The sequence below is a fragment of the Rhinoraja longicauda genome, chromosome 12 (genome assembly GCF_053455715.1).
Source record: "Rhinoraja longicauda isolate Sanriku21f chromosome 12, sRhiLon1.1, whole genome shotgun sequence".
NCBI classification, from domain to species: Eukaryota; Metazoa; Chordata; class Chondrichthyes; order Rajiformes; family Arhynchobatidae; genus Rhinoraja; species Rhinoraja longicauda.
The window spans coordinates 36,867,949-36,888,027 of record NC_135964.1 but is presented as its reverse complement, the minus strand read 5'-3'; the positions used below and the strand labels follow the sequence as shown (position 1 = coordinate 36,888,027).

The 20,079-nt window shown below is 40.8% G+C and overlaps 1 protein-coding gene across 1 annotated transcript in view; it reads left to right on the top strand.

The window, feature by feature from the left end:
• The window catches only part of LOC144598450 (adhesion G-protein coupled receptor G2-like), a 47,428-nt gene extending 33,597 nt beyond the window's left edge, over window positions 1-13,831 (top strand). Inside the window, exons 11-16 of the mRNA XM_078408591.1 lie at window positions 1,003-1,102; window positions 2,357-2,640; window positions 5,289-5,390; window positions 7,501-7,647; window positions 11,517-11,558; window positions 13,447-13,831. Coding sequence (XP_078264717.1) covers window positions 1,003-1,102; window positions 2,357-2,640; window positions 5,289-5,390; window positions 7,501-7,647; window positions 11,517-11,530 — 647 coding nt within the window. The 3' untranslated portion in view covers window positions 11,531-11,558; window positions 13,447-13,831. The remainder of the gene's footprint in view (window positions 1-1,002; window positions 1,103-2,356; window positions 2,641-5,288; window positions 5,391-7,500; window positions 7,648-11,516; window positions 11,559-13,446) is intronic.
• Window positions 13,832-20,079: the final 6,248 nt, after the last annotated feature.

The following is a 20,079-nucleotide window of genomic DNA, read 5'->3' as shown; positions in this document are numbered from 1 at the left end:
TCTCTGAAGATGATGATGCAGCCATTCGGATGAGCACACAACTGCTAGTGCCAACATTCACTGCTAATGTATTTATATTTTTTAAAGGTGACATTTACCAAACTTTAAAATGGCTTTGCATAGTAAGGAACAATTCAGTTGCCAGATAACTCTGCCATTTCTTTCAACATATTATCTAAAATAAAGATAGAATGGGCGGCACAGTGGCACAGCTTGTAGTGCTGCTACTTCACAATGCTGGAGACCCAGGTTCATTCCTGAACTCAAACGCTGTCCATAATAATGTACACGTTCCCTCTGTGAAGCCCGCATGGGCTTCCTCCAGATTCCCTAATTTCCTTTCACTTCCACAGTTGTTCTGGTAGGCAGGTTACTTGTCCATTGTAAATTGCCCCTCGTGTCTGGGGAAGTGGTATAGTCTGGGGAGTGTTGATGAGAATGTGGGAAGAATAAAATAATGGGATTAGTTTATGATTAGTATAAATGATAAGTAGGTCAGTGTATACTTGGTGAGCCAAAGGTCCTGTTTCCATGGTGTATGTTTCTATGACCCTTTGTGTTAGAAGGAGGCCATTTGACCTATTGAGTCTATGCCAGTTCTCGGAGCAGTCCCATCAATCCCATTACCCACACTTATTTCTCTGCAACCTATTCTGTCTCACATGCCCATCAAGTCCAAGCTGATTCCACCCCTATACTAGAGATGATTCACAGTCGTGAATAAACCTACTCACCAGTGCAACATTGGGAATGTAGGAGGAAACGGGAACAGCCATTCACAGGGAGAAGCAGCAGACACATAGACAAGAGTCAGTAACACCAATTCTTATGCCATTGCACTGCCCTATAATGATTTAATAAATTAAATAGTAAATGTTCCAGACTTTTTTCATAGTTTGTTTCTAAACTGAATTGAGGAAGTATTCATGGTGTAAGTTACAGCTGGACAACTGGTTTTTATAAGCACCTTTATGACTGTATTTTTTTTTCTGTTTGAAATAGGTACTCCCATTATAGTGATTGCCATTGTTCTCATCATTTGCCCAGAGAACTATGGGTATGGAAATTATGACAAATTCACCAACTACACCTACGACGAATTGTAAGTGGCTCTGCCTGAGGAAGGAAACACATTACCTTCCTTTGCCACTCCCAACGATTGCAGTCTGGACAGTCCAATTAATTTGTGTTGGAAATATTATTTCTATCCATTCATTATGCCCTTTCTTGTGAAATGTTTCCTCTCTCTACCACATGCAATGTCCTCATGAGCACATTTATTAAACACCCATTTACAATTTAACAAGGTGCAATCCAGGAAGGCAACAGAGCACCTTGCCTGGAAAATAGACTGGAATGGGGAGAGGCAAACCTAATATTGGTTAACCTATTGGCACCAGTGACCTGAGCAAGAAAGAGTAAAGAATGCAACCAAGCCCGAGAACCTGATTTCTTGCCAATATATATTGTAAGAGTGGCGTAGAGCTGCCGCCTTATAGTGCCAAAGGCTCAGGTTCAATTTTGACTATGGTGCTGCCTGTAAGGAGTTTGTACGTTCTCACTAAAAAAGCTTTTCACTGTATCTTGGTACACGTGACAATAAACTAAACTAACAAGTAATCATGCGAGTGTGTAGAACAGAGGGTTCAAGGAGTACAAGTACAAAGTACATAATACAATAAAACACTCCTGACTCTTGACTCTCCTGAAAGTGATATTGCAGAGAGAGATAGTAGGAAAGAAGGCTTTTGGTTCTCAGGGGCACAGTTCATCAGATACTAGGGTGTTGAACCTCACCAAAGTCTCTTGCACTTTTTTTTGCTAATATTTATTTCCCTCTGTTCCTCACTCTCTCTGGACCACTAGTTTTCTAATATTTCCAAATGCTTTTTTGTGCCTTCTATGAATTCTATGAAGGTGTCAGAGGTTATAGCGAGAAGGCAGGAGAATAGGGTTAGGAGGGAGAGATAGATCAGCCATGATTGAATGGCGGAGTAGACATGATGGGCCAAATGGCCTATCACTTATGATATTATGTATTCAGATAGAAATTCTTGATTTAGCTATTCTGCCATTTCTTTACTCCACATTGTAAGTTCATCCATCTTGACCATATTAGACCATGCTTGACTCTCCTTTCTACAGTACATTCTTTAGAAGTTCTTTAAAATCTTTCTACCAAAACTTTCCTTATCCTAATATATGTAGCTCAGTGTGAAATAAAGTTGCTCTGAAGATGGTTAGGTCATTTTACTGTATAAAGACATATTTTTATTGATTGATCAAATGAAGGGGATCTTTGACAGTTTTGAAACCTTGTTTTCTAATATGCAAGGTGTGCTTTTCTGTGTTTCAGCTGTTGGATCAATGATGACACCGCGTTCTATGTTTCTGCAGTCGGTTATTTCTGTGTCATGTTCCTCCTGAACGTTAGTATATTTATTGTCGTGTTGATTCAATTTTGCCGAATCAAAAACCAGAAGCAGCATAAAAATGCAGAGAGGACCGTGATTCAGGACATGAAAAGTGTGGCGGGCCTCACCTTCTTGCTGGGCATAACCTGGGGATTTGCCTTCTTTGCATGGGGACAAGTTAACATTCCATTTATGTATCTCTTTGCCATCTTCAATACATTGCAAGGTATGTATTAATATGTATTCATCTTCATTCATCAATAACTGTGACTAACTGTGAATTGGACCCAATTCTGTTATCAAGATGATATGATTCATCAAAACAACAACCATTTGGTAGTCTCAATGACCCATTGGTTCCTGGAGGGGGAAGTCTGGGTTTTAAAGGACAGCACCACAATACTGATCATGTTAGCAAAGTATCTTATAATTTTGATCGGGTCCGCTAAGTTTAGTCCTCTGTGCAATTTCCCTTTGGGCAGAATTATCCTTGAAGGACATGTTTCTTCGTCCTCAAGTCAATCCACTGCACCTCAATAATGTTTGCCACTCCACATATTATTGTTCCAAATATTACTTGTACTGTCTCTATGCCCACAACCTCCCCTTCAACCCCACCTTGTCTCATCAGTAAAAATTAAAATAATTGATGAAATTAATGCATTGAACCCTGCAAAGTTTTCAGTTCTATTTGTAACTCCAGAGATTAATTAGTAATCTATGTTTCTATGTATCAATGCTGGGGATATTCAAGGTTGGGCTGATGCAGCGTAGATAACATTATTTCAGAATCAAACAACATACCTTTTGAAAGGAGAAGAAGGGGATTTTCTTTTGTCAGAGGGTGGTGAGTCTGTGGAATTCATTGCCACAGAAGGCTGTGGAGGCCAAGTCATTGGATATTTTTAAGGTGGAGATTCACAGATTCTGGATTAGTAAGGGTGTCAAGGGTTATGGGGAGAAGGCAGGAGAATGGGGGTTATCATATCATATCATATATATACAGCCGGAAACAGGCCTTTTCGGCCCTCCAAGTCCGTGCCGCCCAGCGATCCCCATACATTAACACTATCCTACACCCCACTAGGGACAATTTTTACATTTACCCAGCCAATTAACCTACATACCTGTACGTCTTTGGAGTGTGGGAGGAAACCGAAGATCTCGGAGAAAACCCACGCAGGTCACGGGGAGAACGTACAAACTCCTTACAGTGCAGCACCCGTAGTCAGGATCGAACCTGAGTCTCCGGCGCTGCATTCGCTGTAAAGCAGCAACTCTACCGCTGCGCTACCGTGCCGGGAGAGGGAAAGATAGATCAGCCATGATTGAACGGAGGAGTAGACTCAATGGGATGAATGGCATAATTCTGCTTCTACGACTTATGAACATGAATTTATTATGCATGTGTGCCAATTATTGTGCATGTGTGCCATTTTTCTCATCCCTTTGCCAATGCTTCAAAGCACTTGATGGCCAATGAAGAACTTTAAAAGCAGAGCCACTGTGATAATGTAATGAGTGGAGGATGGGGGTTCTCAAATGTTCTTGTGCAATGAACACAATGTTAGCAAACAGTTGTAACAAGTAATTATAAAGAGAAGTGGAATATTGACCTTTATTGCCAGCAGTTTAGAGATGGTAAAATAGCCAATTAATGTTGGAATTGTACAAGGTTTTGATGAGATCACATGTGGAGTCTGTGCAGTTTTGGTCACCATATTTAATTAGTTTAGTTTAGTTCAGAGATACAGCATGGAAACAGGCCCTTCGGCCCACCAAATCCTCGCCGATCAGTGAACCCCGCACATTAGTACCACCCTACACACACTAGGGGCAATTTTACATTTACACCAAGCCAGTTAACCTACAAACCTGTACATCTTTGGAGTGCGGGAAGAAACCGAAGATCTCGGCGAAAACCAACGCAGGTCATGGGGAGAACATACAAAGTCCATACAGACAAGCACTCATAGTCAGGATTGAACCCGGGTCTTTGGCGTTGTAAGCCAGTAGCTCTACCGCAATGCCACCGTTAATAAAAGATAAATAAAGGATAAGAAGATTAAAAAACATTAAGAATATTTTTTTTAAGTCAGAGGCAGTCCACAACCAATTCACCAGGTTAATTGGTCTGGCGGTGGAGGAGGCTAAGGATAGGCATGTTGGTGTGGGAGTGGAAAGAGGAATTAAATTTGTTGGCAACCGGGAGACCCAAGTGGCCACAACAGACCTAGATACTCAGGGAAGCAATCGCCTCATTTGGTCTGACCGATGTAGAGGAAGTCATCTCGAGAGCACTGAATGCAATAGATGAGGTTGGAGGAGGTGCAGTTGACTCTCTGTCTCACCTGGAAGGGCTATTCAGGTTCCTTATGGAGCTGAGGGATGAAATGTGGGGATGGGTGTTACACCTCTGACAGCTGAAGGGAAGTGTCTCATCTTGAAAACAGAAACGGGTTGGGGAATGAAATAAACTTAGAGAAAGGGATGTTGTGTCCTTACAAGAGACAGAGGTGGAGTCTAATCGAGCATAGGAAAACTCCAAAGAACGCAGCTTGATACCAACAGGATTTGTTTTTTTGTAAATGCTGACAGGATGATAAATATTATGAATGTCAACTCCTGCTCTCTGAAAGATTGCCATGGAAGCTTTTACATTACTTAAGAGAGTGGGGTTTATGCCTCACCTGAAAGGTGATGATATTGAACCTGCAGACCTCCCTCGGTACTGCACTGGTTCGACAACTTAGGCTCTTGAGGTCACATCTCCAGAGTGGGAATCTCGTCACTTGGCAGAAAGAATGCTATCAAGTCAGTCACGGCTGGTCTCCAGACAAGAGGCTCACTACCTTACGTTTTATTTTTGCACAGGAACTTTTATCTTTGTTTTTCACTGCCTGGCCAAAGAAAATGTTCAGAAACAGTGGAGGAGGTATCTATGCTGCGGCAAGCTGAGGTTGGCTGAAAATTCAGGTACAAAAGCAACTCAGATCATAAACTCAGAGAGTGGTCACATCGATTAGTGTTCAACAACTACCTTGTACCACCTACAATGGGAGTGTGTTTGTGTGGTTGTGCCTGTGTGCATGCGTATGCATGTCTGTGTGCGTGTGTATGTGTTTGTGTGTGTATGTGTTTGTGTGTGTATGTATGCGTATGTTTGTGTTTGTGCGCATGTATGTGTGCATGTATGTGTGTGTGTGTATGTGTGTGTGCTTGCACGCGTGTGTGTGTGACACTGGATATAAATTATTCAAAACTTATCCCATGCATTTTTAATTCATGGTTTGTTCACTAATATTTTTGAAGGCTGTATTGTCACAGATTTCAAATTAATTGCTGAAAAATCTTGAACTTAATATCTTCAGGCACACAGACAAAGCTCAGCTTCAAGCTTGGCATCATTTTTATAATTACCAGTGATGTCAAGATCTGTATTCCTGTCACCAAAAATCATACTTATCACTTCCAGAAAATGCTTGCTCTTTATGTAATTATGTAGCAGGCTTAACAAGCCAAGCCCATTAGTTCATCAGGTGAACTTTGCAGTCACTGTAAAGAAAATATTGTGCATCAAAATTAACCAGTGAAATAATTCTTATTAACTATTAACTACATGTAAATACGAAGAACTACTTCATGATAAGCATTCCTCACACCTGGATCAACACCTGAATTTATACTGTGAAGCAATTTTAAGGGTGCCATCAATTATTTAGCTAATTCCTGCCTTTGTACAACAATAAAGGCTAGAAAGCGAATAGAAAGCTAAATAGAAAGCTAATCCTAGAAAGCATGTTGAGCATGGATTAATTATTTCTTGTGAACGGCAGCCCTGATTGTGAGGTATTCTTCACTGATATCAGTACTCTGCCTTCTAAATGAAAAGGTTATATTTTATTAGGCAGCACAATAGCATGATTGGTAAAGATGCTGTCACACAGCGACAGAGACCCTGGTTCAATACTGACCTCAGGTGCTGTGTGTGTGGAGTTTGCACATTCTCCCAGTGAGCTCCTGGATTTCCTCCAGGTGTCCGGTCTCCTCCATATTCCAAAGATGTGCGAGTTGGTATGTTAATTGGCCTCTGTAAATGGCACTAATGTGTAGGGAGTGGATAAAAAGGTGGAATAACATAGAACTGGTGTGAATGGGTGATCAATGCTCAGCATGTACTCATTGGGCTGAAGTGCCTGCTTCCATTTTGTACCTCTGAAGTAAAATGGCTGAAGCTGTTTCAGAGTTGTAAAAATGATACTCTGTGGGCCAAAGGGCTTATTTTCAGACTGTATTTTTCAATCAACCAACCAATCAATCAAAAATAGAGTGTAAAAGTTGTTTTGAAAATCTGGTAAGGAAGAAAGACCACAAATTTCACAAATGGTTATTGAGCATTGAGAGCTGCTTCCATATCCTTTGGGTTGATTTGCTTGTCTTTTTGGTTTTGTATTGGCCTCAAAATGAGGTCTGGAGCTGCTGTGGCAATGATACAGCCCTGGCTGCCCAAAGCACCAGCTTGTTTCAGGAGATAAGCCCTTTTAATTGGGTTATCTGGCATAAGACTAATAGGTATCCGCTTTAGGATACGCCTTGGTGGTGACTGTTTCTGTCCAATCTCAACTGTGAAACTGTTAATGCGACCAATATTTCTTTTCATTTTAGCATCCTTCAGGTTCCACGTCAAATTTAAATGAGGTCAAGTCCAAACTAAATTACAGGAACCTCTGCTAGAATAAATCAAAATTGCCACCAAGGCTTTCAAAGCATTTCCTGTCCGATTTTCAGAGGCCTGGATCTTCAGCTAATTTTTTCAAGCTCATTTCTTGAAGTCAGTTGAGTAGTTTTGATCTTTGAGTATAATACAATCAAACAGTGATTCTCCCACTTGTAACATGTCTCTCTGACAGAAGGAATAAAGGAGAGAGATGCAGACTCAGGCACTGATCTAACATTAACTAACCCCCTGAGTTTAAAATACCCCAATGAACATAGGTAAAACAGAAAAGGTGGGAATTTTTAGTTGGTAAAGTTGAGCAGCAATACATTGATCAATTGTTTTAAAATACTCTGGTTTGTTTTGTAGATTGGAGCAGAACGGCAACGAATAATACAAAGAAGCTGCAGCCCCTGGTCCAAGCCGTGTCATTGTCCTCAACTTCCAATAACTCCTTACAGTCTAACTCCTCCATATTTCTAGTTCAAGAGTACGCCAAACACCCCAAAATGAACGGTGCGTATGGTTGACTATGTAGGCCTGGGGTTTATGTGGATTAAATAGAATAATGGGCCCTGGATTGTTTCCAGATTAATCTCAGTGTCAAATCTGTTCGATAACAATGCTAGGAAACATGATGGGTTTGTATTTAATTTTGGAACTAATGTGAGAAAGATTAATACTACTCAGTATGTGTGATTCTTAAAGTGCGGCCAGAAAATGTTATTTTAAGAAAGGGCAGTCCAGTGAAAATCGCATTAGGCGAAGCAACTACAGACATTTGTTTTGTTCCCCTTAAAGTAGAAAGCACAAAGCGATGATTTAACCTAAATGCTACGAATTATGATGCATTCTGATAGCTTGAAACATGGTGACCTGTCTGCTTTGGAGGGAATGTGAACACAGCTTTAAGATAATTGTCAAAAGGGGAGGAAAAATCTGTTTGCAGAAATTTAAAATGATGGCAGATGAGTCAAGAATTACTTTTCAAAGGAGAATTGGATACAATTGTAGAAAGATAATTAACATAGAAGTATCATTGGAACAGACGGGAGCTCTTTTGGAGAGCTGACATGGATATGATGGGATGATTGGCCTTGACAGGTGTATTCCAGTGATGATGCTGAGGTGATACTTTCTATTGCTGACTCCAACAATATTAGGGGTGAATATTATAGCTGATAGAATTCCTGGGGTTAAGCCTAGAACATTATATTTTCCTTTTCTCCAGTATCACCCAAAAAAGGGGCAAATGAATTAGATGTCACTTGTTAGCAACAGAAGACTTATTGATGAATCTTAAGAGACAAAGTTTTCATTGATTTTAAGAATTTAAAAAAATCAAATGGGGCAGCACAGTGGCGCAGCGGTATAGTTGCTACCTTACAGCGCCAGAGATCCAGTTTTGATCCTGACTGCGTGTGTGTGTCTCTATGGAGTTTGTACGTTCTCCACGTGTCCTGTGTGGGTTTACTCTGGGTCCTATGGTTTCCTCCCACACTCCAATGATGTTTGTAGGTTAATTGGCTTTGGTAAATTGTAAATTATCCCTGGGTTGCAGGGTCGTGTTAGGGTGCAGAGATCGCTAGTCGACCCGGACTTGGTGGGCCAAAGGCCCAGTTTCCGCACTGTACCTCTAAGCGAAACTAGTCTAAACCAAACTAAACTGAGAAAGAGCCACTTAGTTCTAAGGAATATAAACAGTCAGTTCAATTGTACTCTTATTCCCAGTTTGCTCCAACACATAAAACATAAACCTGGTCTTTCAACTGAGAAACATTGTCTACATAGGTAACATAAACTAAATATATTTAACACAGAGAAAGAGCTGGTCTGGCAATTCTTCCCTTCTATAGAACGCAATGCTTAATAAAAGGGCTGCAAAGCACTTTGCCAGTCTGATCATCGTGGATATGCTGCAGTTTATATACAGTGATCCTATGCTCTCATGGGTGAGAAAAGGCACCTGTGCGTGTCAGCGCCTATAAACAGTTTACAGTTCATTTGTTAAAGAAACAAGATGCTGCTCTGCTTCATTTTATTTTTCTCAAGGGACATTAAAAATCCCATGCTTGAAATTTAACATTCATAGAAGCAGCATCAAAAGTAAACAAATAACTCCCAAGTTAAGTCCCATTTTCTCATCACCATGCAGACAGACCATACCGTGTTCAAATGCTTTTTAAAGTTGAAGGTTTGTTTATGTCAAAGCCCAGATGTTAATTGGAAACAAATGGAAATACTCTGGTTCCATTGACTTGATTATAAGGCAGCCATGCCAATGAACTGGGCTATATAAATTTATGCTCTGCTTAATTCACTGCTCTTATTAGAATTTGAGTTCACTTGGACTGGTAGAGTAGGTATTAATGAGCATTAACACAGCCAAGTCATGGTTCGGTGTTCCTTCTGCGAGTAAGGGTAATTATATCTAATGGAACAAATTTAGTGAAAGGAAGGCTGCGCAAATTAACATTTTTTGTCATTCCGAATATATGTTCTTTGGAAACGGAAATATGTGAATAGAACACAACCCTATTTTTAGTTTAGATTTCCTGCAGATATGTAACTATGAGATCAATGATATTGTTGCCTGTGGGTTTTATCTTAATATTGCTGTTCAGTATTGCAAATTAACACGCTGGCCATCAAGCAGTGTTTAATGATGGTGAACAACACCCAGCTAACAGTAGTTGCAGCTACAATAACATCGTTACCGCATAGTATGCATGGTTCTCAAAAGTATAATTACACATAATGTACACAACACCATAACAACCCCATTGCAACAAAAAACTCCACAAATATTATTTTAATAAATTAACTGTTTCCACATCATGTATAATTAATGGCTAAACACTAAAACGCATATATAGGTAGCAACACTATATTTAGTTAAATGTAATTATATTCATTTTGGATCTTTTCAGCTACAAATTTAACAATTCTACTGTATTACCCCAACACTGATAAACCCAATAAATGACATGTTGAAGATGTTTCAATCTTACATTTTGAAGTAAAAAAGCTCCTTTAAATGTATATTGTAATTGATTTTATTGATTTTATTTGCCAAGTATGAAAAAAACCAAGTATGTAAATCATACGAGGAATTTGATTTGCCATACAGTCATACCAAAAAAGCAAAAAAACACACAACCATATAAAAATTTAACATAAACATCCATCACAGCGCTCCTCCACATTCCTCATTGTGATGGAAGGCAATAAAGTATATAGCCAAGAACATGCAAATCACTTATTTATAAATTTCCACCATAAACCCCACATTTATCACATATTCTCCACCCATCTGCCAATTATCCTGCCTCACCCGTATCCGCCCAGCACTTGCCAGTTTTTCCTCACTCATTCCCTGTACCAGCTTTCTCACTTTTACCCCATCAGTCTGAAGAAGGATCCTGACCCAAAATGTTGTCTGTCCATTTCCCTCCACAGATGCTGCCTAACCCCTTGAGTTCCTCTGAACTCTTTTTTTTGCTCTATCACATACAACCACGTTTATTAACTATTATAATGATTGAAATTATATATTGTTTTAAGGTATTTCCAAGAATCATAAGCCCAATTATAATAACATCATAATTTTTTTTCTTTATTGCTTCTTGTCCTTACACATACTCCATCTCATGTTGCAGTCTCCCTGTGACACCCTGGTCAGTGGGCCTATTGTGTGGGAAAGTCATTTGGTCTGACCTTTCCTCTCCCGTTGGCCCCTCTTGCATGCAACACACCCATTGGGGTTCTCAACATCTTTGCTGCAGTTCAATACATACCACATTAATCTAGTACAGGCCCACCACCGATTTTCCAGCAACTTGTGGTCCGGCACCTCCTTTAATCCTGAGAAAATCACGAGAGTGCACTTGAACCCCCCCCACCAGGTTCCCCCGAAAATGTGGCAGCTAGACTGGGTCAGGAGGCCGATCTAGACCTCATCAGGACTTCCGTGGCTGATTGGAGGTTCGAATCTATTCCTCTGCGGCTTGGGGTTCTGGAACTTTGGCAGATCCATTCTCATAGGCGACTTCTGAGGCCAGCTTTGCGGGCCGGTATCTGGCACCCCCCACCCTTATGGCCCAGGCATACAGTTCCGGTACTGTTCGACTCCTCTCGGAGCCCGTGATCTCTATTGGTCTAGCAAAACTGATAATCCAGCAAGCCTCTGGAACCAAAGGTGCTGGAAAATTATGAACCTGGAAGGTGATGGACCTGTATTGAGGTTATTTACATGAGAATGAATAATCTGAGTGTCTATGTGTGTACATAAATCGGGCAATCTTAAACTGGGGAAGATGTGTACTGTGTGTAAGGAAACAACATTTGAACAATGAGTGATTTGATTTTCTGGTTGTGTTCCGCAGGTGCTAAGTTTTAAAGCAGTCAACTCACAGTGCCTCAAGCATGTAAGTTCATTCTGGTTGAGATGTACTGAAACAATTGCTTGGATTTATTAGATTCATATCTTAATACTCAAGTATCCAATAAAACATGGTTAGGAAGGCCGTAGCTCAGTGGATGGGGTTTTACAAAAACCTGTGATTAAACCTGGAGCGTGATACAGGAAGGAGAGAGAATTAAGAAATGATAAGGGTTGTCAGTAACATGTGAGGACTTCAGGAAGCTTTTGTTAAATTTGATTTTTACTGGAGAAAGCAATAGTGGAAGATCTAAGAATTTCATTCAGTATAGAAGGCGTAGAGCCTGTTTACCCTGTCAGTACTCAGTTGGAATCCATGTGCGGCACTGAACATTACAGTACAACAAGGGTTTAGTTCTGCAGTAATTGGCACACCACTCAGCGTGCTGGATCAGCATCTTGCTGCTTCCTCAGTGTCTTTGAATGAGGGAAAATTCAATTACAGTGCCTTCTGAACTACTTTATCCAATATTTATCTGAGTGTATGGTGACAATGGAGGATTTGTGGATGCATACACAAATCATCAATCCATTTTGAGTGGTGGTGAGTGAGGGAAGAGGGAGGGGAATAATTGTTTTAAAGTTCCCCTTTCCTTAAACTTTCTCAAAGGTTTGAATGCAACCCCAACCAGTTTCCCATTTGGGTGGCATGATGGAGCAGCAATAGAGTTCCTGTCTGTACGGTGTTTGGACATTCTCCACGTGACCCCATGGGTTTTCTCCTGGAGCTCCGGTTTCCTCCCACACTCCAAAGAGTAGGTTAATTGGCTTTGTTAAAAAAATGGTAAATTGGCCCTAGTGTGTGTGCTAGTGTACGGGGTGATCACTGGATGGCACAGACTCAGTGGGACGAAGGGCCTGTTTCCGCACTGTATCTCTAAGGTCTAAACTCTAAACTAAACTAGGGAAGTCCAACTACTATGGAAGTCACTGCTTGTGGACAAGGAGGAGCCAATCAGCTATTGCAAGTGGGAAAATTCTCCCCAATCCTCACAAATCCATGATCTCGCCATCCTCCTGACTTTTAATTTGTTCCTGTACTCCCCCCTTCATACCCCAATTCATCATCATGACCCCCAACATCCTGCAACGGGACCCAGTTGCCAGGCATTGTCTTCATCGTCTCCATCTTTGGACTTTCACCTTAGGCTCTCCAGCTCGACTAATGGCCAGACACCGAGCCTGTCTTTTGTCTAAAAGACATAGTAAAAGAAAAGACAATACAGTATAGTTCTTTCAATAAATGCAGCAATATCTCTGTTTGCAATATTTCATGACTACCTCCCCACAAACAGTTGTTCTCCATCCTATTGCAAAAGAACCCGGGCATTATGCCACTATTTCAAGGGTCTTAACCCGAAATATTACATATTCCTTTTCTCCAGAGATGCTGTCTGACCTGTTGAGTTACTCCAGCATTTTGTGTCTATCTTGGTGTTTCTTAATTATAGTAATTATGCTATGAACCGGAATACATATTACTGTTAGTTACCAACCTAACACTATTCAAGCAGCATATCTCTATGGCAAGCCTGAGGCACCTTTCCAATGTATATGACTATTCTCCTATTCATCCTTCCCCCATCTTCTCTCCAACTGAAAACTAACTTATTCCTACCTCTCATTCCCCAGTTTTGAAGACGGGGCTTTGACCCAAAATGTTCACTCTGTTTTTATTTCAGATCTTCGAGTTACAGTAATTTAAACTGGAGCAAAATGCTACTATTTAATGGATTTTGCCCTTTAAGTAGTAAAGGCACATATATTGCATCAATCACACAGCTTGTCTACAGATTTGTGTATATCTGCATGAAAAATTCAGATGCAATCTACCATCAGTTTGTATGTAATGATTTTACTCTGATTCATTTAAGGAAATTTGCTGCTGTGACTGAGAAAATATGCCCATCACTACTTGCCAAGGAACTTCTAGACAAAAGTGGTTCTTGAAGCGAGGCATGGACTACAAAATAGACCTCGCACAAGGCAGCATTTGAGGAACCATGAATGAATGTGGAAACCAACCAACTTTCTATGAGAAGTTCCCAAAATAATTTTTTAACAAAAGTTTCATAGATGACATGCCAATGCGTACCCAACATAACAGAGATGACAAACTGGATCTTCCTGGATATAGGTTGAAATGTATGGTGCAGTCAATTCCAGAGAGAAGTTTGAACTAAAGACTTGATTGCATTTTGTTGCATTTCTTTAGATCTTTATGGCTATGAAAGATTAATGGATGGTGTCTGCAAAACTGTTTTAAACAGTGTGACATTGTGCAGTTCTTATTAGCTGTAATGAGATTTTATGCACAAGACAAACTTTTCTATGTTATTTTGTGGCTGTTAATTTTAATGATAAAAGACAATTAGTTGGTGTTTATCACTGTGATAACCTTGTTGAAAATTGCCCGTTTATGAAGTCACTGGCTGTTGTTGAGATTTGACACAATTGCTGACAAACTGCACAGAGTTTTAAATGTATATATGAAGTTGATACTGCAACACTAGTTTTGTGGTGTGGTTGAATATTTATTTTTTCATAACTTCAGATGGTAGTTGATCAGAATGAATGCATTACACCTGATAATGTCATTTCTTTGCAGTTATCTAGAGCAGAATCAGTCAGGAGGCCTCTGTGAGGTCCATCAGGATTCCTTTGTGACAATGGTACCTATTACAGAGTTCCTCCAACACAATCTTAGGCCAGCAATATGGATAAAACTAGCAAAACCAACCCTGCTGCATCTTTCCTAAAGTCTTTCATGAGTTTCCATGTGCTAGATTATTTGGAATGTTTGGGGTTATTTATCGTGTCTGCACCATGTCAATATATGAATGAAGCAATGGTATTGTCACCCATTCATTCTTAAACTTTCAATTAAACAGATTTAACTTTAAATTTCCACATATTCGTAGTTCAAGAGACCAACGGATTAGCTCATAGTTTTGCTCCATAAAGTATGTTGCTTTCAATAACATTGCATTCATTCCATCCATTCCTAATGTTGTGCATGCCTGGTTGCCCAAATTAATTACTGTTTTGAGTCTATTTATTCTTCCCTGAGATTGCAGTTCCCTTAGTTAATTATCAATGTGTACAGCAATATATTGAGCAGATTTATAAGCGTGGAGGAAACTGAACTAAATAGAGCGCTGCATCTCAGGTGGCCATGTAAAATTTTCAGCTAGTTGCTTTTGTGATGTTTAGCAGGAGCAGACACTAGTTCAGTCTCAGCTGCTTTTCTAAAGTCACAATATTGCCCAGACTGTGCATTGAACCGCACAGAAATTTCAGAAATGAATTACAACGCAGAGCTGCTAGATTATTATGCATTCAAAATATGCATTTTGCAAGCAATCAAAAACAGATTTCTAACCCAAAGAATATCTTAGATTGATCCTAACTCTCTTGGACACCAACTCCTCACCCCCATCCCATCCCCGTTAATGATCAGACCAAAAAATAATAGACATAGCACAACGTTAGGGATGAAGGTCTCAAATCCATTGTCCCAAACCTCAAGGATGAATGAGCATTACCCTCTAAAGCTGAGAGATTTGTATTCCTGTGTGCATCCCTGCCACCCAACATGCTTCAGAGCTGCCAGTCAGTTATGCCAGGGACTGATCCCCTCTCCTGCGCCACATGGCTGTGTGTTTGTGCCACAGTGTGGTGTCAGGAAACTTGCAGGGAAGACTGGGAGTTATGGCCACTGACAAACTCAGTGAGATCTGCCCCACTATTTTGTTGCCAGCTCAAACACTGCAAGCTGCAAGACCAATTGGCAATTGTGCATTTGAAAACAATTAACACTACATTATAATCTGTTCCACTACTGTACATACCACCTTGGCACCCCTGTTCAGTTCAAATGGAAGATGAGCAAATACTAAAAGGTAATAAATACTAAACTAAAAGATTTTAAAAATATATAACAGTAGTGAGGGCAGAAAAAGATGAAACGATCTTTAAGAAGACCATCCTAACTTTGGGTGACAGTGCCTGCCCGTGTTTGGATTTCCATTGCAATAACAGGAATTTAAATTTAAGAGTGTGTGCAGAGTGCATTAGAGGCAACAGGACTGCACAGGATCAGCTGTGCAACACACTCACACAAAGTCAAAATGACCTGCAAAGAGTGTCACGTAAAAGCTTACTCAAAAAGTAGTTTTTAATTTGATAAGCAGAATATTTGCAAGTTAAGTGAATATTTTAGTTTTTAAGATGAAAAGGATTTATCAATGCAGATTTACAACCTATTCTGAGTCACCTTCCCTGCACTTATTTTCATATTCATACTTCTCATGGTACAAGAGGCTATTCGGCCCATCGAGTCTATGCTGGTGCTCAGCCAATCCCATTCCATCTATTTCGTAGTAATCCACTCACCCTGACATGCTTATCAACTCCATCAAGTTTCTCCTGCCACCATTAACACCAGGGGTAACTTACAGTGGACAGTTAATGACTACCCATATATCTTTGGGTTTAGTTTAGTTTAGTTTCAAGATACAGCGTGGAAACAGGTCCTTCGGCCCAAAGAGTCGGCACCGACCAGCGATCCACAAACATTAACACTAAGGACACAAACATGCACTAAGGACAATTTTTACATTCAGTTACATTTCATGTGCACATGAAATTCTACTGCAGTCAACACAACGGTACGGGTCTTACACCCTTAACTCATTTAACAGCTTTTCCTCTTTACGCTTAAGTTTATTATTAGCCTACAAATCTTTGGGGTGTGGGAGGAAACAGAAATTCTCAGAGAAAACCTACATAGTTCATGGTGAGGATGTACAAATTCCATACAGACAGCACCCCAAGTCAGGATGGAACCCGGGTCTTGCTATGGAGGGCGTGCAGCGTAGGTTCACTAGGTTAATTCCCGGAATGGCGGGACTGTCGTATGTTGAAAGGCTGGAGCGATTGGGCTTGTATACACTGGAATTTAGAAGGATGAGGGGGGATCTTATTGAAACATATAAGATAATTAGGGGATTGGACACATTAGAGGCAGGAAACATGTTCCCAATGTTGGGGGAGTCCAGAACAAGGGGCCACAGTTTAAGAATAAGGGGTAGGCCATTTAGAACGGAGATGAGGAAGAACTTTTTCAGTCAGAGAGTGGTGAAGGTGTGGAATTCTCTGCCTCAGAAGGCAGTGGAGGCCAGTTCGTTGGATGCTTTCAAGAGAGAGCTGGATAGAGCTCTTAAGGATAGCGGAGTGAGGGGGTATGGGGAGAAATCAGGAATGGGGTACTGATTGAGAGTGATCAGCCATGATCGCATTGAATGGCGGTGCTGGCTCGAAGGGCTGAATGGCCTACTCCTGCACCTATTGTCTATTGTCTATTGTCTATTGTCTATTGTCTATTGTAAGGCAGTAGCTCTGCCGCTACGCCGCTGTGCTGCCCATCTTTGGGATGTGTGAGAAAACCAGAGCACCTGGAAGCAGAGTCAAAAGGAGAACAGCCAAGCTCCACACAGGCAGCACCTGAGGTCAGGATTGAACCTGGCTCGCTGGAGCTATGAGGCAACAAAGCCAACCACCGTGCCACCAGTCCCAGACTGCGTTTAAATGAGCATCCTGTACATCATATTATTTGGTGTTTTGTAATATTTAATGACCTTGTGAATTCAAGATGATCATGCTAATTCATAAATTTGGATACAGCATATATACCGAGTGCATCCTTCGATGCTCGGTCTTGCTTTAAATCTCATCCTTGACCAGATGTGTTAAGTTGTATTATTGTCGATCCAATGTAGGTGGAAAGGAAATCAATATGAATGATGGCAGATAAATGTATATTCTTTTCTTGAAAAATAAATAAATTACAGATCTCTTCACGATGTGCGTTAAGAAAGATAATTTTTTAGGGTGGCCAGTTAGATAAATTGTGCTACTGAAAGAGAAATGTGCACATGAAATTCTACAGCAGTCAACACAACGGTACGGGTCTTACACCCTTAACTCATTTAACAGCTTTTCCTCTTTACGCAAAAGTTTATTGTTTGTCACGTTTACCATGTTGAATGAAATTAGATAATACAATACATAAACACAATTAAGCCAAACTCAAGAACATTATGCAGAACAAAGGAAAGATACAGAGTGCAAAATATAGTTCTCAGCATTATAACGCACCAGTTCCAGAGACAAAGTCTAATGTCTGGAAGGACCATTCAGAAGCCTGATAACAGAGAGGAAGGAACTGTTTCTGAGTCTGGTGGTGCACGCTTTTAAGTTTCTGCATCTTAAGCTCGACGGCAGCAAAGAATAGAAGGAATGACCGGGATAGGACGTCTTTGATTATGTTGGTTCACTCTTCGGAGGCAGCGTGATGTGCAGAGGGAGTCAATGGTGGGGAGTCTAGTGTGTGTGATGGACTAGTCTCTCATCCACCACTCTGCAAATTCTTGATCCATTGTGGGGATCAAATAGAGAATAAAACAGGTGGATCACAATTCCTGGTCACAGTGGAGAGACGTCCATTGGGATACTGATGTCCTGAAGAGTCTACCTGATTAGTTGAACAGTTCAGAAGGGGTTAGATAAATGGTAAACATGGATGAATTGTGCTTAGTTCAGTAGCACTAACAGATAAATGATATGCTCTCATTCTGTGTTTTTAGATTTTAAATTTTATTTTTTACATTTAGAGATACAACGCAGAAACAGGCCCTTCGGCCCACTGGGTCCGCGCCGCCCAGCGATCCCCGCACATTAACACTATCCTACACCCACTAGGGACAATTTTTACATTTTCCCAGCCAAATAACCTACATACCTGTACGTCTTTGGAGTGTGGGAGGAAACCGAAGATCTCGGAGAAAACCCACGCACGTCACGGGGAGAACGTACAAACTCCGTTCAGACGGCGCCCGTAGTCAGGATCGAACCTGAGTCTCCGGCGCTGCATTCGCTGTAAGGCAGCAACTCTACCGCTGCGCCCTTTTTACGTTACACCTGAGGCGAAGGAACTACATGGAGTTCTGCATCGATGGTTCAGAGCATCAGAGCAGTGGATAAACTGTGAGCAGGTGCTTGGAAGATTTTTTACATTTTTACTTCCCTGAAGTGGAACATGGGCATTGTGCATGTACATTTCCCTTGAAGTTGTTTTCCCATTTGAAAGCCTGCTGACGGAAATAAACATAATCCCTTTCTGACTATTGCAATTGTGTTTGACCCCCTGGAATGTAATTCAGAATTGTGACCTGGTAGCATGTAAAAAATTGTAATAAACTGCTGGTGTTTTCTGATTTTATTCTAGCCAACATTGTTATATTCCTCACTGCAGCCAAGGATAAGTCCTTTTCCACTGGTCTGAAAATACCCAACATAGTATCTCAGGACAGGATGTCTCATGACATAGTGATAAGCATACTGTAGCTAAGGAAACCTCTTGATTACCATTACTCTCCCTCATCCGATAAATCAGTGCTGCACTATGTGGAAGAATGCAAGGTTTGACAGCAAATGGAGCAACACTTAGTTGGTGCATTGAGTAGGTCGAGTACTCTAGAGCATTAGAGTAAGTCCTCTGGAGACTTCTAGACTGGGTCTGAAACAATGGATTAAATAATTGAAACCTGAAATGTTAACTCTGTTGCTTGACCTGCTGAGTGTTTCCAATATTTTCTGTTTTTATTTCCGCTTTTTGATTTTCAGATAAAGTACTCACTTAACTTCATCCTCCCCTGGTCATTTGTCATTCAGCAGTCCATGACAGTGTACGTAAAGTGACGTACCTTCACAAAAAGGACACTGCCCCTGGCCCCTCTCAACCTGCAATGTGATATGTGGCATGACCTCTGAGCTAAATTGTTTAGATTCACAATAGATCCAGCCGCTCAGAATGAGGTATCCAAGATACTCCATTAGATTGCCAAAATAATTCAGTAAATCAGCATTCACTGCACAAGCCAACAGTCTAGATTCGGGATGAATCATCACCCATCCTTTTTCTTCAAAGATGCTGCCTGACCCGTTGAATTACTCCAGCACCTTGTGTCCATCTTTGGTATAACTAGCATTTGCAGTTCCTTGTTTCTACAGTCTAGATGGTGATTGTGCCAGAGAACTGAGTTTCATCCTGACCTCGGGTGCTGCCTGTGTGAAGTTTGCATGTTCTCCCTCTAACTCTAACTTTGGGTTTCTTCTAGGTGCTCTGGTTTCCTTCTACAACCCACAAACCTGCAGATGTGCATGTTAATTAGCCTCTGTAAAATTGCCCTTAATGGGTAGAGAATGGATATGAAAGTGGGATAACATGGAACTAGTGTATACAGTTGATCTATGGTGGGTATAGATTCAGTGGGCCGAAGGGCCTGTTTCCATGCTGCATCTCGAAACCAAACTAATGTTTATCCCAGTCAACATGCATGGCCTGTCCACTCATAGCAACACTCAACACCCCAGTTTTGTGCTGATACACAAGCCTATGAAGATACACCCATTTCATAGTGTTGCATTGGAGAATTAATCTCAGT